The sequence below is a fragment of the Aquarana catesbeiana genome, linkage group LG04 (genome assembly GCF_042186555.1).
Source record: "Aquarana catesbeiana isolate 2022-GZ linkage group LG04, ASM4218655v1, whole genome shotgun sequence".
Lineage (NCBI taxonomy): Eukaryota > Metazoa > Chordata > Amphibia > Anura > Ranidae > Aquarana > Aquarana catesbeiana.
In genome coordinates this window covers 595,521,650-595,548,533 of record NC_133327.1, presented here as the reverse complement: position 1 = coordinate 595,548,533, position 26,884 = coordinate 595,521,650, and the positions used below count along the sequence as shown (strand labels likewise).

Below are 26,884 nucleotides of genomic sequence, written 5' to 3'. Positions count from 1 at the left end.
GTGCATTAAAATGTATTGTGTATTTTTTCCCCCACAAAAACTGCTGTGCAAATAACGCGTGACATAAAAAAATTGGAAAACCCACCATTTTATTCTCTACAGCAGCCTTTCTCAACCCAGAGGAACCCTTGAAATTACGTTCTGGCCTCAGGGAACCCCCTGCTAAAAATTACTTTATCTACAACTCATGATAAATTAATGTGATGGTCATAGGGAAGAATGCTCCATATAACTATGGTCATTGGGAAGAATTACCTCCTTGTAGATACCCAAAAAAGATCATTGGTGTTAGCGGGAACTTATCTGAGAGGCAAAAACTGCTCATTGCTCAAGGAACCCCTAGCAACCTCTGGAGGAACCCTATGGTTCCATGGAACCCTGGTTGAGAAACCCTGCTCTAGAGCATCTGCTTAAAAAAAAACTATATATATATAATATATATATATTAAAAATCTTGCGAGCTACCAAAAATATACAGTTGTGTGAAAAAGTATTTACCCCCTTTCTAATTTTAATTTTTTTTTTTTGCATATTTGTCACACTTAAATGACTCAGATTATCAAACAAATTTTATTATTACACTTAGATAACCCGAGTAAATAAAAAATTAAGTTTTTAAATGATGGTTTCATTTATTTAAGGCAAAAAGCTGTCTAAACCTGCCTGGCTTTATGTGAAAAAGTAATTGCCCCTAAACCTAATAACTGGTTGTGCCACCCTTGGCGGCAACAACTGCAATCAAGCGTTTGCGATAACTGGCAATGAGTCTTTCATATTGCTGTAGAGCAATTTTGGCCCACTCTTCTTTGCAGAATTGTTTTAATTCAGCCACATTGGAGGGTTTTACAGCATGAACGGTCTGTGTAAGGTCATGATACAGCAACTCAATTGGATTTAAGTCTGGGCTTTGACTAGGCCACTTCAAAACCAAGTTTTGCTTTGTTTAAACCATTTGTAGGTGGACTTGCTGTTGTGTTTCGGATCATTGTCCTTCAGCATAACCCAAGTGCACTTGAGCTTGAGGTCACAAACTGATGGCCGGACATTCTCCTTTAGGATTTTCTATTAGCTCAGAATTCATGGTTCCATCAATTATGGTAAGTTGCCCAGGTCCTGAAGCTGCAAAGCAGCTCCAGACCCTCACGCTACCATCACCATGTCTGACTGTTGGTCTGATGTTCTTGTTATGAAATGCTGTATTAGTTTTATGCCAGATGTAACGGGAGGCACACTTTCCAAAAAGTAAAATTTTTGTCTCATCAGTCCACAGAATGTTTGTCTAAATGTCTTGGGGATAATCAAGATGTTTTTTGGTAAATGTGAGATGAGCCTTTATGTCCTTTTTGGTCAGCAGTGGCTTTGGCCTTGGAACTCTCCCATGGATGTAATTTTTGCCCAGTCTCTTTCTTATTGTTGAATCATGAACACTGATCTTACCCGAGGCAAGTGAGGCCTGCAGTTCTTTAGACGTTGTTCTGGGTTCTTTTATGACCTCCTGGATGAGTCGTCATCATGCTCTTGGAGTAATTTTTGTAGGTCTGCCACTCCTGGGAAGGTTTACCACTGTTCCAAGTTATCTCCATTTGTGGATAATGACTCTCCCTGTGGTTCACTGGAGTTCCAAAGGCTTAGAAATGGCTTTGAAACCCTTCCTAGACCGATACATGTACATTACTTTGTTTCTAACCTGTTATTGAATTTTTTTAGATTGTGGCATGATGTGTGGCTTTTTGTGATCTGTTAGCGTGCTTCAGTTGGTCAGACAGCTTCTATATATGTGATTTCTTGATTCAACAGGTCTAGCAGTAATCGGGCCTGGGTGTGACAAGTGAAATTTAACTCAGCTTTCCAAAAAATTGTGGTTAATCACACTTCATTCATGATTCAGCATGGGAGGGAACAATTACTTTTTCACATAGGGCCAGGCAGGTTTGAACATCTTTTTTCCCTAAATGAAATAATAATTTAAAAACTGCATCTTGGATTTACTTGGTTATTTTTGTGTAATATTAAAATTTGTTTGATGATCTCAATCATTTAAGTGTGAGAATTATGCAAAAAAAAAATCAGGAAGGGGCAAATACTTTTCCACACAACTGTATGTGTTCAAATCCTAGATCCTAGTTCAGCTGCTGGCATTGATCACGTCCCGTACGTTCGTGCTGGGAGTATTAAATATATATGAATGCCGCGCTATACTAATATCATTAATTAAATCCGGGTAGATAAATTGATATTATATACACAAGTGAAAAATAGTGAATAAAGTGCTACAGTGCATGTGACACAATCCAATATTAGTATTCAAATAAAACTGCATATTAAATCATAATGTCCATTTAAACATGATCCAAATCTTGCAGTGGTGTTCCAAACATGTTCACGTGACAACACACTTGGTTAACAGAACCCAGAGGTGGTTCGTTTGCATGTATAGACCAAACTTAATTGTGAGGTGACACGCCCTGGGGTGAGCAGATTCACACAGGGAGGGAGCAGAAGTGTTTTGGACTGCTTTAATATGCCACATGCACTGTAGCACTTTATTCACTATTTTTCACTTTATTTGTTGTGTATATAATATCAATTTATCTATTCGGATTTAATTAATGATATTAGTATAGCACGGCATTCATATATATTTTATATATATATATATATATATATATATATATATATATATATATATATATATATATATATATATAATGTTTGGGGGTTCTAAGTAATTGTCTAGCAAAAAATGCAGATTTTTATATGTAAACAAAAAGTGTCAGAAAGGGACTAGTCTTCAAGTAGTTAAAGGGGAGTTCCACCCAAAAGTGGAACTTCTGCTTATCTGATTCCTCCCCCCATCTGGTGCCACATTTGGCACCTTATCAGGGGGAGGTACCCTGTCCCCACTTCCGTGTGACCTCGCCGTGGCTAGGTACGTCAGCAGTTCAGCCGCCCTCCTCCTCCTTCCCCTGATGCAAGAGTGCAGCACGATTTGCGCATACGCAGTAGGTAACCCGCTGGTTCCCCTATACCGGAAATGGTGGCGGCAGCACCCGACAGCCGATGGAAACATTGGCTGGGGTGCCAACATCACTGGGTTCGAGGACAAGTAAGCATCCTAATATTAAAAGTCAATAACTACAGTATGTGTAGCTTCTGGGGGGGGCAGAACTCCGCTCTAGGACAGCATGCCACCTTAAAGCAGAACTACACTGCATCTGAGCACCACAAACCAACAACGCTATTCATTTATAATATTCAAAGCAAAGTCACCCATCCATCCATGTCTCTATGCTTTATTTTGCTGAGAATTCACTTTGAAAAACACCCCCCTAGCATTTCTCATCTTGGCCATCTTGAGTAAGGGTAGCTGAATCATGTAGCATTTATTTCCTGGAATCCATCTGCCCTTAACTCAGGCATGCAGGCAGGAGGGTGTGCTTAGCTGAAAAAAAAACCCCTCCTCCTGCCCTGAAGGTAACTGGAGAAATGTTAAAAATGGTTAAGACAACAAAATATGATATACCGGTACTTCCTCATCTATTTACTAATGTTAACAGCATAAAGATTAAGGAGAGAGTGAAGTTCCACTTTAAAACCACACTGCAGACGTTATAAAACTGTTCAGGTGGCTGCAGAAAGTGCACTTGCTGGAACCTCAGGCTGTTACTGAGAGATGGGGTCCAGCATGCAGCCTAGTAGATGATTGGATCTCTGCTGTCATCAGTATTTACTGCCGAGGTCCTGAGGCCATGTTAGAGGAATGCACAGCTTATTCCAGCTTCTACCCAGGCTCCCCTGCAGCATTTGTAATAGTGATTTGCTGATAACAGCAAATAATCCACCACTTTTATAAGTGTGTTGGACCACCACCATCATTAGGCAATAAATACATAATGAAGTATATATATTAATTTGCTCCCATGGAATATCCATCTGTCATTCAGCATTTTTTTTATATAGGAGACCAATATGTGACTGATTTTACACTAGGGCTGGGGGAGAGTTCCTCATTCCTGTGTAAGCTTTATGTTCCTTTCTTTGTTCCTATGCACCGAATGGCATAGGCAAAGCAAAGCTTCGCTTTAACCCTTTCGCTGCCAGAGCCGTTTTGCGTTGTTTGCACTCATGGTTAAATAATAATTTTAGGCATGAAATTTGCATAAAGCCCCAAAACATTATATATTATCTGAAAACAGACACCCTAGAGAACAAAATAGTGGTAGTTCCACTTTTTGTTGTCATACGATATTACCGCAAAGGCTTCACTAAAGAAATACACCAAAGTTAATTTTTTGGTAAAATATAAAAGTTGAGGTTGCACCGAGTAAAGAGATACCCAACATGTCAAGCCTTAAATTTGCGCACACCTGTGAAAAGGCTAAAAACTTCCTATATTTTCCATAGGTGACACTTTAAAAGCCTCCTACAGGTCATCAGTTTATCATTACAGAGGAGATCTGGTGCTAGAATGATTGCTCTCATTCCGGTGTGCATAGCGATATGTAATGTGTATTGCAATCTACGTTTCTTATGTGTAGGTGCCCCCAATGCATGTGTTACATTGGGGGGGGGGCCTCAAAAATGTTTTAGGGGGGGATTTTATGTGCTCGGGTGTGGCTTACATTTTTTACAATTTAAAATAACGTCTTTTTTTTCATCACATAGGGCAGGGGTCTCCAACCCCTGGGCCGCGGCCCACTGCCGGGATGTAGCCTGTTTGCAGCTGGGCCGCGAAGGCTGCACTTTCAGAGGTTTGGCAGGAGTGGGCGAGCAGAGAGATGACATCATCTCTTGCAGCCCGCCCCGCATCACAGCTGTTCCGCCCACACAGCCGGTCGCGAACATAACACTGTCTAAGGTGTTGTGTGAGAGCAGAGAGAAGATGTCATCTCTCACCGCCCGCCCTGCCCCAACACCGTCCAATACTCACAGCCGGCGCGAATACTACACTGAGGTGTGGCGGATGAGAGATGAAATATCTCACTGCTCGACCCGCATCGCCGCATGTTCCACCCTCACTTGGCAAGTGACAGTCCCCACATCTGGCAAGTGACAGTCCCCACATCTGGCAAGTGACAGTCCCCACATCTGGCAAGTGACAATCCCCACCTGGCAAGTGACAGTCCACATCTGGCAAGTGACAGTCCACATCTGGCAAGTGACAAGCTGCATCTGGTGGTAGGCTATCGTGGCAAGTGACACACTCAGGGTTCCCACTGATTCTGCATTATGGTGAGTTGAACTATTTCTTTTTTATTACAACGTAACAATGGATATTATAATTATGCGCTTCAATCATCATGACACCATATCAACCATGGTGTTGTGATGATTGGAGCGTCAACACCTGCCATTTCCCCAACAAGTCGCCCGCGAAAAACTGCCCCCCCCCCCCGGCCCTTGGCATAATTTTCTTCCACACAGCCGGTCCCCGGTGTCAAAAAGGTTGGGGACCGCTGACATAAGGGACAAAAAGTCCCCTATTGCAGAAGCAACACTGCTTCCATCTCACAGCCAGAAGTCGGCTTGTCAGATATACACACATTTCTGGCATGCCCGGTGGCTGCAGGCGCCGAGAGTGTTTGTAAAACCCCCCCCCACTGTCGCTCTGTTCTCTCTGGGTACTTCCAGTATATCCTGCCCTTGTCTGGAGGTCCAAACCATCATTGATGGTATACCAGGGAGGTTACAACAGGGGTGATTCATTGATGTCTGGGTTCTTATGACATAGTTAAAATATGATGTTCGCTATACCCTTTAGGTATCCTTACCTGACTGTCCCTAAATGACCTAAAGGACTAACATATAGGGCTCGGAAGAGGGCTCTCTAAGTATGTTCTTATTATTATTTGTATGTTTGTTTTACGCTCTTTTGTATGCTGTTTTATGCAAAAAAGTTCAAAATAAAGATTACATTAAAAAAAAAACCCACTGTCAGCAGGGCTGCTGTTAGAAATCATGGGGCCCTGTACAGCTTCGAAAATATAACATTATATTTTTACTAAAATGCCACGGCTGTGATGCTATGCTTTGCAGCCATGGCAGAAATTGAACAAGATCCATTCACATAAATAGTGCTGCTCTGCAAGTGCCCCGCGACCGTGTGCAAAGCATGCTGTTGTGGTGCATTAGTGTGGGGTTATATCAGGTGGTGAGGCGGGATATTGCCTCCTTCACTTGGAGGGAGAAATCCGGCAGCGCTGCTGGGGGATCCACAAAAGTCACGAGGCAGTACAGCTGGCCTTCCTGCTTGGCAGGTAGCCAGGCCCCCCCTTTGAACTGATGGAGTCCGGGCCCGCTATAGGAGGGCCAGTTGTACTGCCTCATCAGCGGCCCTGGCTGTCAGGTCCGTATGACATGGGTTAATGCTGAGCTGTATCCAGTAACTATGGTAATCTTTGTTAGTCCCCATGCTGGGTACACTCAACGCCTCCACCATTCAGCAAAGATCTTGTTTTTTTTCAATAAATAGGAGGCATTCTCTGACCGGACAAGGCTGTGATTGTGATGCTATCTGCTCTTCCTTTCCAGCTCATCCAATCAGAGAATGCTTTGTATTCATTGGAAAAATACAAGACATTTATTGAATAGCAGAGATGCCAAGCAAGAGACTCTCTGTGTTCAGCAGAAGCAGAGAGCACTGACTGTTTGTAGCACAGGCTGCCACAATGAATATCAACGTTTTACTCCAGATACACAGTGCACCTTTCTAGCACAACCTGGTTCAAACCAAGGATAAAGCTGTACATATACTGATCGAAATACGGCCAGCCAAATTCCAATCAGTGTGTGGCCGTCCCTGATTGACAGATGTCAATCATTTGATTGACTTCTGTTGAAGTGACATGCTAGAAAATTTTTCTCGATCAGCAACTGCAGCCAGTCAGCTACAGCCCATGATCAGTGTATTCTGATAGCAGCGGGAGCTTCCATCCAACTCATTTGTGTGGATCTATTTTGTTCAGCCTGCTGGCTATAGAAAAAGACAACAGTGCATGGCCAGCTTAAAGTGTTACTAAACCCAGGACAGTGAGTTCACTATATCTGGTCTCCCACAGTACACAGAACACGGAAATGTAATTATTTCACTAAATTTAAATGGCTAAATACCTTTTCTCATCAGCAGTACATAGCAGTCTTATGCCTTCTATCAGTTTCTGGTTAAAGCTTGAAGGAGGAGTTTTCATTCTTCCCGATTGTCCTATGAGACTGCAGGGCCCCTGACCCTCTGTCTGGACAGTGCTGATTGGCCCAGTGCTGATCACATGCACTCTCCCAAGAAAGAAAAAAAAACCTCTCCAGCAAAAAACAACTGATCATGTGCAGTCTGACTCCATAGACTCTGTTATGAGGAAATTATTTAGGAGTCAGTGAAAGAAGGGGAGGATCAGAGAAGACAGGATCAAACAGCTTTTTTACACAATGAAGAGGATTAACCCCTTAGGTTCCACAGTGAGTATAACAAGCATGCTTTACTGCATATACAAACTGATTTTAAGCTATGTTTCCATTATTGCGTCCCCAAAGTCGCGCGATTTTGCCACGATTTTTTGCCGTGACTTGAAGCAATGCCTGTGTATTCTTGAGGTCTATGGACCGCAAATCGCATCAAAGTGGGACCAAAGTAGTGCAGGGACTACTTTGAAGTCGCTGCGTCTTGAAGTCGCACAGATATGAACGGTACTCATTGGAAATAATGGGGTAAGTCTTGTCATGTGACTTTTCAGTCCAAAAATCGCATGAAAAGTCACACTAGTGGAAACCTAGCCTTAAAGTTTTGGGTTTAGTAACACTTTAAAATTGACTGGGTGTTACCTAGAGCCAGGAGGCCAGCGATGCCAAACTTTCACACTATGCCTCACAGAACACCAATCCCTGCCTTTACTAACCTATAGCCACAACCCCCCCCCACACACACACTCCCAAACAAAAAAAGAGTAAACAAATAAAATGGGTCAGCACCATTAAAGTTAACAAATATAGTCCAAAATCCATAAATGGACAAACCCAACTGTGCCCAATGAAGAGCTATAGACCCTGCATTCTTGATGATGTCAGGACATTAGACCGCTAGAGCAGGGGGGCGAAGATAGTGTAGAGACCAGTCTGGCCTTGGGGAGGAGCTTGGGAAAGTTAAGCAGGCCATAGATTATGCGATTTTCTTTTCCTTAAGAAGGAAAGAAAACCGCTTGATTCCCCCAACAACATAGTCAGTGTTTTATGCGGGCAATCGAGTGCAGGGAGCCAGGGATCTGTCCCTGCTGGGAGAACACAGTGATTACTGCTAGCGGCTATAGCGACTGGCAATAATTGCATGCTAAAAATCCAACATGCTGAATATACCCAAGTCAATCAATGGATCAACTTGGGTATAATCAGCCTGCCCATAGTTGGATCAAATCTTGGCCGGTCCCTGCTGAACTGTCCAAGGTCCGATCCATCTATGGCCAGCTTAAATCTTGCTTTCCATCTCCCTTAGATCTACACAAGCTGTTATCCTTTGCATTGCAGGTGCACCTTCCACTGCAAGGGAGAATTTTTAGATTTCCTGGGGTTCAGCTTTAAATATGAGAGCTGCAACTATTGACTAGTTTTTTAAGGAGCAAGTTCCAGGATTGCCATCCTTATCCATCCTTCATTGCTGATTTATGTACTTGAAAAAAGAATGCAAGTTAGGTGCCTACTATACATCTGCATCTTCCTGGGCAGTGGCAGTAGCTAGTGAAGCTAAAATAAAGTCGCCAGCCCTGGACCAGTCACCTTCAAAAACAAGTCAGCAATGGCCGCTCTCATATTCCTATCCTTAAAGTGGAGTTCCACCCACTTTTACAACTCTTCAGCATCCCTCATTAAACTGTGCACTGTAAACGAATTGGATATTTTTAATTTTTTTTTCTCAGCACCTACTGTATATCTGCTGTATTCATTTTTCACTTCCTCCTCCCTGGCCGTGGCCCATCGCATCATTTCCTGTTTGCAATGCCTTCTGGGAAGGGGCGGCAACTTCCTCTGACAATGCCGTTGCTATGGAAACCTGACCTGAAACCTATTACACTGCTTGTGCTGCGCTGAGCATGTGCGAGATCTGCAAGGATGAGATCCAGGAAGAAATACAGTCTGGCTTCAGATGCCCACACTTAAGATGGCCACGGCCTGCTGTAAGTTTATAAAATAACAAACTACTGCTATAAACTAACAAAACAGACCTTAGTTTACAGACTAACTTTACTAGAATACATTAAGCTTGTGTATTATAGGGGTATTTTTATGTAAAAAGTATAATTTCAGCCGGAACACCACTTTAAAGGCTTCAGTTAAGGGTGTCTAAGACCTTGTCAGATTACCTACACTCACAATGCTGATTACCTACTTACTGTACATTCACAGCACATTAGGTACAGTAATATTCTTCAAAACAAAAGAGAGATTAGGTTCCAAAAAAAGTGTTGAAGGAACCAGTTTGAATGAGACTTCAACAATACGCACAGCACACTATACAGTTTCACTATATTATTTGGAACACAATGGGGATCACCTACAAAAAAATAATGCAGTTGTGTCCAATAACAACTAGCTAAGAACAAATGACAGTTGTGATTTGTTACACTGGTTACCATGACAACCATTCTGATTCAGATAAGGGTTTGGTTGGTGACTTTTTAAAAGCAGAAACGGTGCAAGAGCTCCAGGCTAATGCTGGCCAAATCATAACTTAATCAATCCAAACAATATTTTGCTTAAAGCTTTTCTAAAGGCATTTTTTAAATTAAAATAATAAACATGTTATACTTACCTACTCGGTGCAATGGTATTGCACAGAGTGGCCCCAAATCTCCTCTTCTGGGGTCCCCTGCCGCCGCTCTTGGCTCCTCTTCTGTGTCTGCCACCATAGCAAGCCGCTTGCCATGGGCACAGATGTACGGGTTCTGCTCCCGAGCCAGGCTGTGTGTGTCCATAAACACATATAGCCTGGCTTGCCCCCCCCCACTCTCTGCTTACAGGATTTGATTGATAACAGCAGGAGCCAATTGCTCCCACTGCTGCCGATCCTCCTGTGAGTAGAGAAAGACGGGAGAAGAACCGCAGATGAGCACAGCGCTGGATAGATACAGGATTCAGGTAAAGTGCTAAAGTGGCAAAACATTTTTTACCTTCATGCAGAAAATGCATTAAAGTGTTACTAAACCCAGGGCCCTGCATTCACTATATCTGGTCTCCCACAGTACACAGAACATGGAAATGCAATTATTCTAGTAAATATAAACTGCTAAATGTGACTTCTATCAGTGTCTGGTTAAAGCTTGTAGGAGGAGTTTTCATTCTACTCTGACTGTCTTTTGAGGCTGCAGAACCCCTGACCCTCTGTCTGGACAGTGCTGATTGGCCCTGTGCGGATAGGGTTCTGTTCTATAAGCAAATGGATTGGGGACAGTAATAGATGGGGAGGATCAGAGGAGATAGGATCAAACAGCCTTTTTACACAATATGGAGGATTAACCCTTAGGTTCCACAGTGAGTATATAAATATAATAAGTCTCATGCACACAGGGCTTATAAAATACCACTTTTACAGGTGTTTGCCTTTTTTTTTTCAGCCTGCAAAAGGTGAAAACTCTAAGCCGCGCACCCTGGATCCAACAATTATAAAGTGTATATAAATGTAAACAAATAAACAAATAAATAAAGAACAGCCATAGTATAACCAAAGGTCAAATTGTGAAATGAAAAATAATTAATTTCATATCGCGTTCAAATGCATTTAAAGTAATCAATATGGGTAAATATTTTTTCAATAGTAAAGTCCATAAACCACCACCAACGATTCTTCAATCAGGTGCACAGTGATGTATAAAAATTCAGTGACAGGAATAAGTGCCGTCTTCCACCGATTTAGGCAAACATCCTACTCACCAGACCGATCAGACACCCATGAACAGGTGTCAGATAAGTAGAGATGTATATAAAGAGGTATCCACCAAGTACGGACGCCTCTCGCCAGTGATGTAGCCAGACAGGAATCATAAATCAAAGGAAGAAAGCAGAACTCCCCATAGTGTAGCTTGTAGCCCTTATTTGTAAAAGTATTCATTCCACTAAAAAGCACAAAAAATGGAGCCAAGTTGCGTTCAACCTGTGCTCCAGTACAATGGCGGAAGTGACGTATCACGCACTACATAACAAGACGCGTTTTGTCAGCACGTCTGACGTCATCAGGGGTCACATGACGTGACCTCTGATGACAATGATAATGTTTGGGGGTTCTAAGTCATTTTCTAGAAAAAAATACTGATTTTAACTTGAAAGCAACAAGTGTCAGAAAAAGGTTTTGTCTTTAAAGCGGAGGTCCGCCCGCCCCTTTAAAAATTAAAAGTCAGTAGCTACACATACTGTAGCTGCTGACATTAGGACAATTACCTGTCCTTGAGTCCAGCGATGTCTGCACCACAGCTAATGTTTCCATCGGCTGGTTGGGTGCTACCACCACCATTGTGGGTAAGGGAGCCCGGCAGTGTAGCCTTTTGGCTTCACAACCAGGTCCCTACTGCGCATGCGCAGGTCCCTACTCTCTCACTGGCCTGGCTGAAGGGGAGGGAGGAGGAGGGGGACCGAGCTGCTGACATAATTTGCCGCAGGCCGGTAGTGGGGACAGAATACCTGTAAAAAACAGGTATCCGCTCCCCCCTCCCACTCAAAAGGTGCCAAATGTGGCACTGGAGGGGGAGGAATTAGATAAGCAGAAGTTCCATTTTTGGGTGGAACTCTGCTTTAAGTGGTTAAACTGACCTAATTTTCAGACTGAAGTTCATCCCTTTGATCTAAAAGAACCAAATGATACATTGTTTATAGTTATCTCTCAGCGCTGAGAAATGCTGATAAACATTTGCCGGAGGTTCTTTTTTTTTTTTTTTGGCCCCTTTCACACGAACGGACCGTTCAGGTCTGCCTGTCAGTTTTGTCGGCGGACCTGAACGGGCGCTCCATGTAAGGCTACGGTGACATGTCCGCTGACATCCGCCAAAATCAGACGGATGGTCCTACGTTCACATCCGTCACTGGCGGATCGGATCATGCTGTCCGTTTCCGTTATCTCTCCATAGCAACCAGCGGCGCTCGACAAGCCCCTCCCCGCTCAGTGAGCAGAGAGGGATCTGTCATCCACCGGCTCAACGGACATCAACGGAGAGATCTCCCGCTGAGCTGGCAGACAGAGGCGGATTCCGTGGCAGCGGATCCACCTTGTGTGAATGAGGCCTTTGACAGCTGAGAACGTCTCTGCACTGTTTGCATAGAATCGTGGAAATGCCAGATTAAGATCGTGAGGGGGGGAGATCGTGAATTTTTAACGATTAATCGTGCAGCTCTATTGAACAGACTCATGTAATAACTGTGCATCCACAGCAGGCAAAGACGGCCCTTTGCATGGGTGCAGGAATGGGTACACCCCCTGTAAATGAGGCTCAAGGATTAAAAATTTATTTTTTAAAACATTCAGATATTCAAGACTTTCTTAGATATTTCTACATGTATATAAGAAAATGTAGATAAGAACTTACCAATCGTGGAAAGTAGACCTCTGCTTGAACAGGTGACCCCAATGGACTGCTTAGACGCCTGCTGTCCAACTGCTACAAAGAGAAAACATGACATATGTCAATAACTATAGTTTGGGTGAATGACCTTCCATAAATAGGTGCCTCCCCACCGTCATTTATTAGGATGCACTTTGCAACATTCTTATACTCGGGGACTAGGCCTGCTGTCTGTTTCCTGTTCTACTGAAGTATGGTTGAAGTATGTGTTGTGATTTATGACTGAACTTTGCTTGGAAATTACGTAAATACTTTTTTCTCTCAGGTCTTTTTAACACCTTTACATTTTCATGTGTGTTTCGGACACAAAAACGCATGTGTTGTATGAATCCAACAAACCTGTCCAGATCTGTGCGCTGTTGCAAAAAATGAGGCATATCTGGTTTTCTGTGCATTTCCATGCCCAGTTGAATAATGAAAATGTGTCTTGAAGTATAACTAAAGGCAAAACTTTTTTTTTTTTCGTTTTGGATAGAGTGGAGGTGGATTAGAACACCTGTCAGTTTTTATTGCTGTCTGTCTGTTAAGGAGATACAACCCTTCCTATTTGCCCTGTTTACCATTATCACTGAAAGGGAAAGTAAAAGAAAATGCCACATTTTGGGTTGTTCCCAGAAAAGAGTAGAGGGGAAATCTTCCCATCAGGAATACTAGTTCTGGTGACCTGCGGGCCCCAAGGAATTCTCTTTATTTGCAGGGATTTCCACTCACTTCCTGTTTGGCTATGGAACAGGAAGTGAAAGGAAATCTCCTCAATGGGACACAGATGGTGAAAAAAAAAGTTATATCCCTCCCTTACTCTATCCAAAATGAAAATAAAAAAAAGTTTTGCCTAAAGTTCTACTTTAATGCGCTACAACGGGTGTTAAAAATGCACTAAAAAACAGACTGAAGAATACATGAATAGATGTGTACCCAGCTTTAGTGAAAGTGCTGCTTCCTGGCCTCCCCTTCCAGTGCTCTGTGCTGACATAACATACATATATTAAAGAGGAAGAGAGGGGGCGTGTCAGAACAGCTATACCAAAAAAAATGGAGGCATGACCAGGACCATGGAGGTTATTCACATAATTATAATCTGACTGCAAATCTATTCCTGTGACTTTGATTGGGCTTTAAGCCTCACAGTGTGGAAAATAATTACCGGTATTTGATCCCCTGCAGATTTTGTAAGTTTGCCCACTTACAAAGAAATGAAGGGTCTATAATTATCATAGGTGTATTTTAAATGACAGAGACAGAATATAAAACCAAAAATCCAGAAAAAACACATGATACAAATGTTAATAAAATGAGTTCAGTGAGTAAAATAAGTATTTCATCCCCTACCAACCAACAATAATACTGGCTACAGAATGTGCTCATGTGGTACACAGATTAGTCCTGTTCATTTAAGAAGGTGCTCTTAACAACAACTTGTTATGTATATAAAAATCACCTGTCCACAGAATCTCTTTCTTTCATTCAAACCTCACCATCATGTGCAAGGCCAAAGAGCTGTCAAAAGAAGTCAGGGACAAGATTGTAGACCCGCACACGGCTGGAATGGACAAAAAGACCATCCGCAAGAAGCTTGGTGAGAAGGAGGCAACTGCGATTATTCGCAAATGGAAGAAATACGAAATAACTATCAATCACCCTCAATCTGGAGCTCCACGCAAGATTTCGCCTCATGGGGTAAGGATAACCATGACAAAAGTGAGGGATCAGCCCAGAACTACACAGGAGGAGCTTGAGAATTATCTCAAGGTAGTTGGGACCACAGTCACCAAACACACCATTGGTAACACAATACCCCGCCATGGATTGAAATCCTGCAGCGCCCGCAAAGTCCCCCTCCTCAAAAAGACACATGTACAAGCCCATCTGAAGTTTGCCAATGAACATCTAAATAATTCAGAGAAGGATTGGGAGAAAGTGCTGTGGCCAGATGAGACCAAAAAAATGAGCTCTTTAGCATTAACTCAACTCGTGTTCGGAGAAAGAAAAATACTGACTATGACCCTAAGAATACTATCCCTACAGTCAAACTCGGAGGTGGAAACATTATCCTTTGGGGCTGTTTCTCTGCTAAAGGTACAGGTTGACTTTGCCGCATGTAGGGGTCAATAGAAAGAGCCATGTATTGTAAAATCTTGGATGAGAACCCTCTTCCCTCAGCCAGAACACTTAAGATACAACTTGGATGGGTCTTCCAGCATGACAATAACCCAAAACTATTGAATGGAGCTGCAACTTCGAGTTGCCAAGCGATAGCCAAGAAATCTTAAGGATTTAGAGAATATCTGTGAAGCAGAGTGGACCAAAATCCCTCCCGAGATGTGTGCAAACCTGGTAACCAACTGCAAGAAACGTCTTATCTCTGTGCTTGCCAACAAGGCTTTCTCCACCAAGTCATGTTTTGCTTGGGCATCAAATACTTATTTTATTCACGGAACTACAACTCGATTAATAACATTTGTATCATCTTTCTGGATTTTTGGTTGATATTCTGTCTCTATCATTTAAAATACACCTGTAAAAAAAATTATAGACCCTTCATTTCTTTGTAATAAAAAATCTGCAGGGGATCAAATAATTTCCCTTAGTGTATCTTACAGTGTAACTCATAACATTTAAACCCCTGACATGTGACCACCACTCAGTCCTTGAGCACTGTGAGCCCATCCTTTATGATGAATTAGCCTTTGGGGGTTTGTAAACAATAGTAAACAATAGGCTGGGCTCACAGGGATGAGGATTGCTAGCGCTGTACTTAGGGGAAATTTCTCCATTGCTGGAGCATAGAGAAGCTCAATGGAACTTAAGATTTTGTTTTTTAACCCAGGAAGGGTATAAAAATAAAAACCAAAACATAACTAGGGTTCCACTTTAAAAGTCTTATGGGTTCACCATTAAATCAAAACCATTGGACCCACTATGCTACACAATATTGTTCCATAATCTTAAAACATTAAAATACATATGTATGTCCTTTTTATGCTTAGTTTAGTTTAGTTTAGGTTAGTTTTTGTTTAATGTTGGAGCCCCTATATGACCAAGGCCTAGCAGAGGATACTCTCAAAAGGGTAAGACAACTGAGCTTAAAGAAGCAGTTAATGATGAAAGTCCATAGATCACATGATCCATTGCATTCCTAGTTTTTGTACTGTTCCATCACTGAAAGAATACACAGAAAACATTACAAGATTCCAGTTTGAAGCTGGCAGAGAAAGTCTGTTCCGCTCCATGAACACACATAATAAACACTATACAAAAAAAATCAGTGAAAATACATGTGGTCAAATCTAGTTTTGTTGAGAAAAGAAAATCACCTAAATCATATACAATGCATGTCTTTTTTCTAAAATTCACAGCTGATCCTTACATAATTATGTTCTGTAAATATTAAGGTACACTTGCTGAAAGTAAGCGCCAAGTGGTTATATCTGCCCATTGTAATCACTCCTAATTTTGTATTTAGAAAAGGAACATCTAGTCCAGGATATCGCAGGAGATGCCAGAAATTTGAACTTTAAATTCGAAGCAGCATGTTAAAAAATACAAGAGTACAGTAATGAGAATTCTGCTGTGGTTGCAAGGAGTATGAGTTACATTTTTTTGTCACCAATGACTGCAATGTTAAAAATCAGCCATACCCATTATGTAAGTTACAAGATTTTTAACCATTTGAGCATTGTAATAATTACACTAATGGATGACAGGGGTGATCAGAAAAGCAATCAAGGGTTAATTGTGTACCTAACAAGTACACTATATAACCAAAATTATTGGGACACCTGCCTTTACATGCACATGAACTTTAATGGTATCCCAGTCTTAGTCCGTAGGGTTCAATATTGAGTTGGCCCACCCTTTGCAGCTATAACAGCTTCAACTCTTCTGGGAAGGCTGTCCACAAGGTTTAGGAGTGTGTCTATGGGAATGTTTGACAGTCAGGCACTGATGTTGGACGAGAAGGCCTGGCTCGCAGTCTCCGCTCTAATTCATCCCAAAGGTGTTCTATCAGGTTGAGGTCAGGACTCGCACATCCATGTCTTTATGGACCTTGCTTTGTGCACTGGTCCAAATCAATTGGTGGAAGGGGGATTACGGTATGGGGTTGTCTTTCAGGGGTTGGGCTTGGCTCCTTAGTTCCAGTGAAGGGAACTCTTAAGGCGTCAGCATACCAAGACATTTTGGACAATTTTATTCTCCTAACTTTGTGGGAACAGTTTGGGGATGGTCCCTTCCTGTTCCAACATGACTGCGCACCAGTGCACAAAGAAAGATCCATAAAAACCAAGGATGAGCGAGTTTTGGGTTGTAGGAACTTCACTGGCCTGCACAGAGTCCTGACCTCAACCCAATAGAACACCTTTGGGATGAAGAGCAGAGACTGTGAGCCAGGCCTTCTTGTCCACATCAGTGCCTGACCTCACAAACGCTCTTCTGGAAGAATGGTCAAACATTCCCATAGACACACTCCTAAACCTTGTGGACAGCCTTCCCAGAAGAGCTGAAGCTGTTATAGCTGGAAAGGGTGGGCCAACTCAATAGTGAACCCTACGGACTAAGACTGGGATGCCATTAAAGTTCACGTGCGTGTAAAGGCAGGTGTCCCAATACTTTTGGTAAAATAGTGTATACATCAGCCATAACATTATGACCAACCACCTAATCTTGAGTATGGCCCCCTTTTTCTAAAACAGCCCTAACCCACTGAGGCATGGACACCAAAGTAACATCTACATGAATGGCAGGACCCAAGGTTTCCCAACAGAACTTTGCCCAAAGCATCACATTGCCTCTGCCAACTTGCCTTGTTTTACCGCATCCTGGTGCCCCAGGTAGGTGACACACACGCACCCAGCCATCCACATGATGTAAAAGAAAACGTGATTCATCAGACCAGGCCACCTTCATCCATTGCTCCGTAGTCCAGTTTTGATGTTGATGTGACTATTGTAGAAGCTTTTGGCTGTGGATATGGGTCACGATGGGATTCACAGCCCCATACACAACAAACTGCAATGCCCATTTTTTCTGCTTTCCCCACATCAACTTCATGGACAACATGTTCACTTGCTGCCTAATATATCCTACCAATTTTCAGATGCAACTGTAACGGAATATTCCCTTTACTTGTCAGTAGTCATAATGTTATGACTGATTGGTGTATGTGTGCTGCTTTTACTCACATGATCTGGCTGTCTTTTCTCCCTGAATTTAGAGTTGACTTCAGTGAGAAGAAACAGCCAGATCGCTGTTCACTGTTTTGTGTGTTTGTAAACACAGAACCCTGTGCTGTGATTGGACACAGCAGATCAGCAGGTATACAGCTAAAATCAGTGGCTGTAACCAGCTGAAAAACACGTGCTGTGTCCAATCACAGATCAGCAGGGGACAGCCATACCTGCGCCTGAAAACCAGGAAGTGGATTGTGACGTAGCAGTATGTTGACGTGCCTGGCTGTGCTGCCTGCTAGCAGTAAATGTTAGCGGGCAGGGGTTAGAGAAGTTTCCCTTTAAGGTCAGTACCAAAATAAGTCTTCTCAGAAGAATAGCATTGAGACTGTATGCCCTTCCGTATACTCCAAAGCAGTAGACCAGCCTCCTGGAAAGATAAGAGGCATTCTCCGACTTTGCACCTGTTCTACCAGATTACAGCACCTGCAATATGATCCCAAAGTGACACGAAATAACACTGGCAGTGCAGGGCTTTGTGTCAACATAGAATTGATAGGGAAGTGAAAGCTAAGTGATCAGGAATGACAAAGGACAAGCAAGAATTCTAGTAAAACCTCCCCGGGATACGCACAATCCACACCTCCGAGAAAGAAACAAAGTACTACTTGTCTTGCTCCAAATACTACAAAGGTCATGTGATCGCTCAAACCCTTCACTAATGCAGGATTGGACCAACTAATAATAGACTCAAAGCTAATCAGTCTAAGCTAGAAGCCAACAGAAAATATTACAGGGGTCAAGACTCATCCCACCATCAAAGTAAACCTGTACTATCTACCTAGCAGGCAAAGTAACACAGCTGTACAAATGCATCCATCATCCAATCACATGCAAGCAAAAATGCATTTTTTTTCTAAATCTTCCTTGCATGTGATTGGGTTCTCTTTGCAAAGTTTACCTCATTTACTAAGCTCTTGAGCAACTACAGTTGCAGAGGCAACAGTCTATTTGCCTTTAGTAAATCAACCCTGATATGACTTTCTGGAAGTTGGTACTTAACACTTAGACCCCTTTCACACTGAGCCGCCCCGGGTGTCAGTGGTAAAGTGGCACTATTTTTAGCGCCACTTTACCGGCATTTTAGCGGCGCTATACGGCCGCTAGCGGGGCAGTTTTAACCCCCCCGCTAACGGCCGAAAAGGGGTTAAATCCGCCCGCAAAACGCCGCTGCAGTGGCACTTTGCTGGCGGTAACACGGCGCTGCCCCATTGTTTTCAATGGGCAGGAGCTATGGAGGAGCGGTGTATTCACTGCTCCTCCACGGCTGCAAAGAAGCTGCTGGCAGGACTTTTTATGATGCCCTGCCAGCGCAGCGCAGTGCTTTCACACTGAGTTTGCAGCTGAGGCTTTTTTCAGGCGCTATTTTTAGCGCTGTAGCGCCTGAAAAACGCCTCAGTGTGAAAGGGGTCTTAAAGCAGAGTTCCGACTAAAAAAAAAAAAAAAAATTAAGTCAGCAGCTACAAATACTGCAGCTGCTGACTTTTAATAATCGGACACTTACCTGTCCCAAGGTCCAGCAATGTGGGGGAACGAAGCCCCGCTCATCTCCCCCTCCTCTCTGCGGCGCCAGCTTGTCACCGTGGGTGCCCAGCTGTGGCTTCACTGGCAGGGAAGGGGTTAACACTAGGAGGCGATCAAGGGGTTATCTGTGTCCTAGGGAGGTGTTTCTAACTGTATGGGGGCTAGGCTGACTGGAGGAGGAGAGAGATCACTGTTCCTAATCACTAGGAACATCAGATCTCACTCTATTCCCTGACAGATCCCCATTTTGCCTGTCTCTGGAGCGATCGCGGGTGGCCCGTGGACATCGAGTCTGCCGGACTCTGCTGGTTGGCTCCCCCTGGTAGCGAACGGGCCCACAGAACGCCGTGTACACGCCCGACGTACAATGATGGCGATTCACGCAGGGGAGCCAACCTGCCACAGTACAACGGTTGCGGCTGGTCCGTATCTAGTTAACCGCTTCAGCCCCGGAAGATTTTACCCCCTTCCTGACCCGAGCACTTTTTGCGATTCGGCACTGCGCCGCTTTAACTGAAATTTGTGCGGTTGTGCGACGTTGCACCCAAACAAAATTGACGTCCTTTTTTTTTCCCACATACAGAAAAAATGCAACATGTATGTTCTACTTTTTGTTGACTGCCCTGGAATGCACTGCACTGATGTGAACTAGGGCCATTGGATTCTTTTGATGAAGAATAAAAAAACACAATGGACTGCAACTGGTGTGAACCAGCCCTAAAACTATTATGTATGCTGTATGAATGTATAAAAGAACAATACAAACAAAGGTTTCTGTAGATTCTATTGTGTGTATATATTTGATTTCATAAGCAAGCACAACCTGTGTCCTCCTTAGTCCCATGGATGCCAGCCAAGTGCTCCAAAGCCCAGGAGCCATCACTTACTGTAAAGCAGATAAAACAGGCCACACACTGATGACATTATGGTCCAGTTATGTTTATTAGACTGACAGCACACACTACAGTCCTCCCCAAAGCCATGCCCCTAACATATTTCAACCATAATAGGGCTTAAACGTAGGGATCGTCCCTATGATTAGGCTCTGTTATGGGTGAAACACGTTAGAAAAGTGGCTTCAGGTGGGAGGCTGTAGTGTGTGTGCTGTCTAAAACATAACTGGTGCAAGATGTAATCGATGTGTTTTTTACATCTGGAATTCCATTCAACTAGCAGGTCTGGCCTCACCTTCAAACAAATTCGTTGACTCAATGAAGGCATATCAAATGTGCTCTGATGAATGATTTTGTATGAACGTTCAAATGAAAATCTAACCATGTATGGCTACCTTTGGCTTTCTCCAAAGGATCAATACACGCAACACACAGGAAATAGAATAGAGTTACCCAAAATGTTGTGCACAAACTGGGCATGTCTGAAACTCGTAGAGGTGATTTGCCAGGTCATTCCAGCCTTGAGATGCCAGTTACCGTCCCACGTGTAGGAAGCCAACAGCTCTATGATGCATTGAACCTTTCAATGTGATATACACTCATGGCTGGAGCAATTGGGTTTATGGGGAACACGTCTAAGAATCTTGTTGATTCCATTCCCTATGCATAAGTGCTGATCCTTTGGAGAAAACTTATAAGAGGTCCTTCATAGAAAGCGCAACTAGGCAATAAGCAGAGAGGACAAACAGTGATGTGAGGAAAGGTGTTCAATTGAATAAGGTGTTCACTCATTACAGTGCATCCAGAAAGTATTCACAGCGCTTCACTTTTTGCACATTTTGTTATGTTACAGCCTTATTCCAAAATGGATTAAATTAATTATTTTCCTCAAAATTCTACAAACAATACCCCATAATGACAACGTAAAAGAAGTTTGTTTGAAATCTTTGCAAATTTATTAAAAATAAAAAAACAAAAAACAATCCCATGTACACAAGTATTCACAGCCTTTGCACAAAACTTTGTTGAAGCACCTTTGGCACCAATTACAGCCTCAAGTCTTTTTGAGTATGATGCCGCAAGCTTGGTACACCTATTTTTGGGCAGTTTCTCCCATTCTTCTTTGCAGAACCTCTCAAGCTCCATTAGGTTGGATGGGGAGCATCGGTGCACAGCCATTTTCAGATCTCTCCAGAGATGTTCAATTGGGTTCAAGTCTGGGCTCTTCCTTTGTTATCTTGGCTGTGTGCTTAGGGTCATTGTCCTGTTGGAAGATGAACCTTCGCCCAAGTCTGAGGTCCAGAACGCTCTGGAGCAGGTTTTCATCAAGGATGTCTCTGAACATTGCTGCATTCCTCTTTCCCTCAATCCCGACTAGTCTCCCAGTTCCTGGCGCTAAAAAACATTCCCACAGCATGATGCTACAACCACCATGCTTCACTGTAGGGATGGTATTGGCCAGGTGATGAGCGGTGCCTGGTTTCCTCCAGACATGACTCTTGCCATTCAGGTCAAAGAGTTCAATCTTTATTTCACCAGACCAGAGAATTTTGTTTCTCATGGTCTGAGAGTCCTTCAGGTGCCTTTTGGCGAACTCCAGATGGGCTGTCATATGCCTTTTACTGAGGAGTGGCTTCCGTCTGGCCACTCTACCATACAGGCCTGATTGGTGGAGTGTTGCAGAGATGGTTGTTCTTCTGGAAGGTTCTGCTCTCTGCACAGAGAAACGCTGGTTTTTGGTCACCTCCCTGACTACGGTCCTTCTTCCCCAATCGCTCATTTTGGCCGGTGGCCCGCTCTAGGAAGAGTCCTGGTGGTTCCAAACTTCTTCCATTTACGGATGATGGAGGCCACTGTGCTCATTGGGACCTTCAATACTGCAGAAATGTTTCTGTACCCTTCCCCAGATATGTGCCTCGATACAATCCTGTCTCAGAGGTCAAAAGTTCCTTGGACTGGATGCACCTGCGCTAAATTTTGAGTGTCATGACAAAGGTTGTGAATACTTATGTACATGTGATTTTTTCCTTTTTTATTTTTAATAAAACTTCTTTCACATTGTCATTATGGGGTATTGTTTGTAGAATTTTGAGGAAAACAATGAATTTAATCCATTTTGGAATAAGGCTGTAAGATAACAAGATGTGGAAAAAGTGAAGCGCTGTGAATTTCTGCATGCACTGTATATATGGGTGGAAGAATTAATATACAATACATCCAGTTTGGATTCAAACTTTTTGAGTGTGGTTTTAATATGTAGAATGGAAAGAAGGTCTTTAAAGCAGATGCTTTCGGACATTCAGCATAAAATACGTCACAATTCCTGTGCCCAGGAGATATAGCTTTAGAGTACAGTTACCTATAGCAATGAATGGAGTGGCGTGTATACGCCGTCCTTGTGTAAACATGCACATGGCCATAAACCCCTAGCTGCACAAAATGATTTTATACAAGAATGTCATATACCCACCTACAGCTACACTACATACATTTATTACTATGGGTGGCTGTACACTGCAGATGTCTCCTGGGTGTAGAAATACTCCTGCAATGTATGCTGAATGCCTGTAGGCCCTCATTCACACCAGTGCGATTAGTCATGTAACTTGACAGTTCCAAATCGTATGACAAGTTGCACCCTATTGCCGGCAATGGAACTGTTCATATCGCCATGACTCAGCCAGCCATTATGAAAAAGGTTCCTGTACTACTTTTTTGTGATTTCATTGCGACTTGCATAGACTTCCGTTAAATAAAGTCGCAATGAAACTGGCGGTGCAACTTGCACTAATCTGCGGCTTTGAAATTGCGTCAAAGTGTGAGCCAGGGCTAAGTGTCCATGTACATGAGGCCTTAGGCTCTGTTCACACCTAGACAATTTGATTCCAGAATCGTGGCAAAAGGCGGGATGTGTTTGTGATGCCATTATTTCTTAATAGCACCCCAAACACGGTGCGATTCTGCCGCGATTGTCGAGCGACAAAACACACTAACATCGTGGAAAAAACTGCAGCGCCAAGCGCTCCTGGCTCTGTGTCAAGATTTGGTACATGAGCTTCTTTGGAGCGTTCTTGGAGTGGAGGGAGGCCCATTCAAATGAATGGTGCCGCTCAAAAACCGCTCCACAAAAAAACAAAAAAAAAACGCAGTGCAGCAGCTGTTGAATGGAGCCTTAGGCATGCTTCATGATTTGGACATCACTATTGTGCACTAAATCTTTGTGTATAGGATTCCTGGCAGTATCTGAGACTTAGAATTATGTTTTCTTTTTTTTTATGTTTACTTGATAGCACAGACTAGTTTATTTTATGTATGTATATTGTATATGTATGTATATGTAGTTTATTTTATGTATGAATACGAGTGTTTTGTGTTGTTTGTTTTGTACTGCAATGCACTAAAATACAAAAAATGAATGTGTTCTACGCAGTGTGCATTAATCCGGCAGCCCTCATCCTCTTTAATGGCTTACTCCTGGAGGGGCCCCCTGCTTAGGAAAGACCTGAAGGGAACTCCAACTTGGGCACTTCAAACTGAAACACCAGATGGTTAAGGATTTTACATGTACAAGCCCATATACTGTATATATAATATATAATCCCAACAAATACACTTTAATGAACAATTTAAATTGGCAGAGTGGGAACGGTCATGTGACTATCCAAGTGTGATTCTCTCACCAAAGGTCACACATATTTTCACAAATAATAAAATGTCACAACAGGCCACAAACTGATTTATAGTATTTTGAATCATGCACTACTCTTTCATGTGACAAAATGAAAAAGAATGCATTTTCTACAACGACATTCTAACATTATAAATATTTAAAATGCCCTCATGGTACACAATTCTTGTTGCACTGTGTTAAAGTGTTATTAAACCCAGGACCCTGCATTCACTATATCTGGTCTCCCACAGTACACAGAGCATGGAAATGCAATTATCTTAGTAAATATAAACTTCTAAATACCTTTTCTCATCAGCAGTTTATAGCAGTCTTGTGACTTCTATCAGTGTCTGGTTAAAGTGGTTGTAAATATTTTTGTTTTTTTAAAATAACAAACATGGTATACTTACCTCCTCTGTGCAAGGGTTTTGCATAGAGTGGCCCCGATCCTCCTCTGCTGGGGTCCCCCAGCGGCGCTCCTGACTCCTCCCCGCATCGAATGCCCCCTCAGAGACCCACATTCCAAGAGGGCACTTGTGCGGGCGCGCTCCTGGGTTCTGCTGCTGCGTCCATTGAAACAGACGGCAGGACTCGGCCCCGCCCCTCCGCCTCCCGTGTCACTACATTTGATTGACAGCAGTGGGAGCCAAAGGCTGCTGTTGCTATCAATTTATCCAATGAGAACCTGAGACAGAGACTGGAGCTGCTGGGCTCATTCTCGTCTCTGGAAAGATCGGGCTCAGGTAAGTACAAGGGGGGCTCTGGGGGGCTGCTGCACTATGGAAGGTTTTTCATCTTAATGCATAGAATGCATCAAGGTGAAAAACCTTGAGGGATAGATGTGGAATAGACTCCTGCCAGAGGTGATTCTGGCCAGCTCAGTAGATTGCTTTAAGAAAGGTCTGGATACTTTCCTAAATGTACATAATATAACTGGGTACTAACATTTATAGGTAAATTTGATCCAGGGAAAATCCGATTGCCTCTTGGGGGATCAGGAAGGAATTTTTTCCCCTGCTGTAGCAAATTGGAACATGCTCTGCTGGGGTTTTTTGCCTTCCTCTGGATCAACTGTGGGTATAGAATTGGGTATATTGGATTGTACGATATATTTTATTTTATTTATTTATTGTTTTTATGGTTGAACTGGATGGACTTGTGTCTTTTTTCAACCTAACTATGAAACTACCCCAAAGTTACTACAGGTATTACTCCCAGTACTCCAAAGTTAGTTTATAACCCTTTTAAAGCTTGTAGGAGGAGTTTTTATTCTCCTCTGACTGTCCTATGAGGCCGCAGGACTCCTCTGGATAGTGCTGATTTGCCCTTTGCTGATCACATGGACCATCCCAAGGAAATAAAAAAAAACTCTCTAGCAATACACACCAAACTGAGCATGTGCAGAGTACTGTACAGTATGTACTGTACATATTTGCACTGCTCCAAGCTGGACCGATGTAACTATGTATAAAATATCCATACCTGGAATTTCCCTTTACATACATTCACTGAATACCACTTAACAACTGGGGGTGTCATTGACCAACCTGTACTGTAGTTGCTGCAATGGAATTGATGGATTCGGCACATCTGGCAGGGTTGCCCAAATGACAAAACTGGTTCCACAAAGTTACCAATTCTTTGGCAGCTAAATTGGTGATTTGTTAAACTATAACAAGCCCTCCACAGTTTCTCTTTCTCTGCACACAGTTTCCCCTAGAAATAGCTGAATTAGGCCCCTTTCACACGAGGCGGGCTCCGTTTCTACGGAGCCCGCCTCGGTCCGCCGGCTCAGCGGGAGATCTGTCCGTTGATCTGCGCTGAGCCGGCGGATGACAGGTCCCTCTCTGCTCACTGAGCGGGGAGGGGCTTGTCAGGCGCCGCTGCCGCCTATGGAGGGATCGGACGAAAACGGACAGCGTGTCCGTTTTCATCAGATCTCACCCGATCCGATCCGCCAGCGACGGATCCGGACGTAGAGCCATACGTCTGCTTTTAGCGGATCGGACGGGGTCGGATGTCAGCGGACATGTCTCCGCTGACATCCGACGCTCCATAGGCTAACATGGATCGCCCGTTCAGGTCCGCCGTCAAAACTGACAATCATGTAAGCTAGAAATAACCAGAAGAGGAAACCAAAATAAATATAACGTTATCACAATTAGTACATTTTGGGGCTTAGTGCTGCCTTATAACAACACTACTATAGGCACTGACTCGGGAATGTCAATGGAATAGATGCAGCTCTGTCCATTCATTACCACATTCATTGCTTTGTAGACATTTTTTATGTGACATCTCTTTGCTTTGCTGATAAAAAAAAATATTTTTAATACACTATGAATGTCTTTTTGTCCAGTATTTTGCACATTTTCTTTATTACAGGGATTTTTTTAATGAATTTCATGTATTTAGTGTATCAACAGGTGGGTTAAACACCTAATTTTACTTACAAGCTTGCTTTTATGAATTTAAAGTGTTACTAAACCCAGGACCCTGCATTCACTATATCTGGTCTCCCACAGTACAAAGAACATGGAAATGCAATTATTTTAGTAAATATAAACTACTAAATACCCTTTCTCATCAGCAGTATATAGCAGTTTTGTGACTTCTATTAGTGTCCGGCCGAGTGCTGGTTAAAGTTTATAGGAGAAGTTTTCATTCTCCTCTGACTGTCCTATGGGGCTGCAGGACTCCTGACCCTCTGTCTGGACAGTGCTGATTGGCCCTGTGTCGATCACATGCACCCTCCCAAGAAAAAAAAAAACAAAACTCTCTAGCAATATACACCAAACTGAGCATGTGCAGGGTTCCCCCAAGCCTCTGTAATATCAGGAGATGGATTGGGGACAGTGGAAGAAGGGGAGGATCAGGGAAGATAGGATCAAACAGCCTTTTAACAGAATGCATAGGATAAACCGCTTAGGTTCCACAGTGAGTATACCAAGAATGCTTTACTGCATATACAAACTGATTTTA

At 42.9% G+C, this 26,884-nt stretch overlaps 1 protein-coding gene across 1 annotated transcript in view; it reads right to left on the bottom strand.

Annotated features, from left to right (window-relative positions):
- Window positions 1-26,884, bottom strand: part of LGALSL (galectin like) — a 67,767-nt gene that overhangs the window by 31,413 nt on the left and 9,470 nt on the right. The window contains exon 2 of the mRNA XM_073628196.1: window positions 12,555-12,626. Coding sequence (XP_073484297.1) covers window positions 12,555-12,626 — 72 coding nt within the window. The remainder of the gene's footprint in view (window positions 1-12,554; window positions 12,627-26,884) is intronic.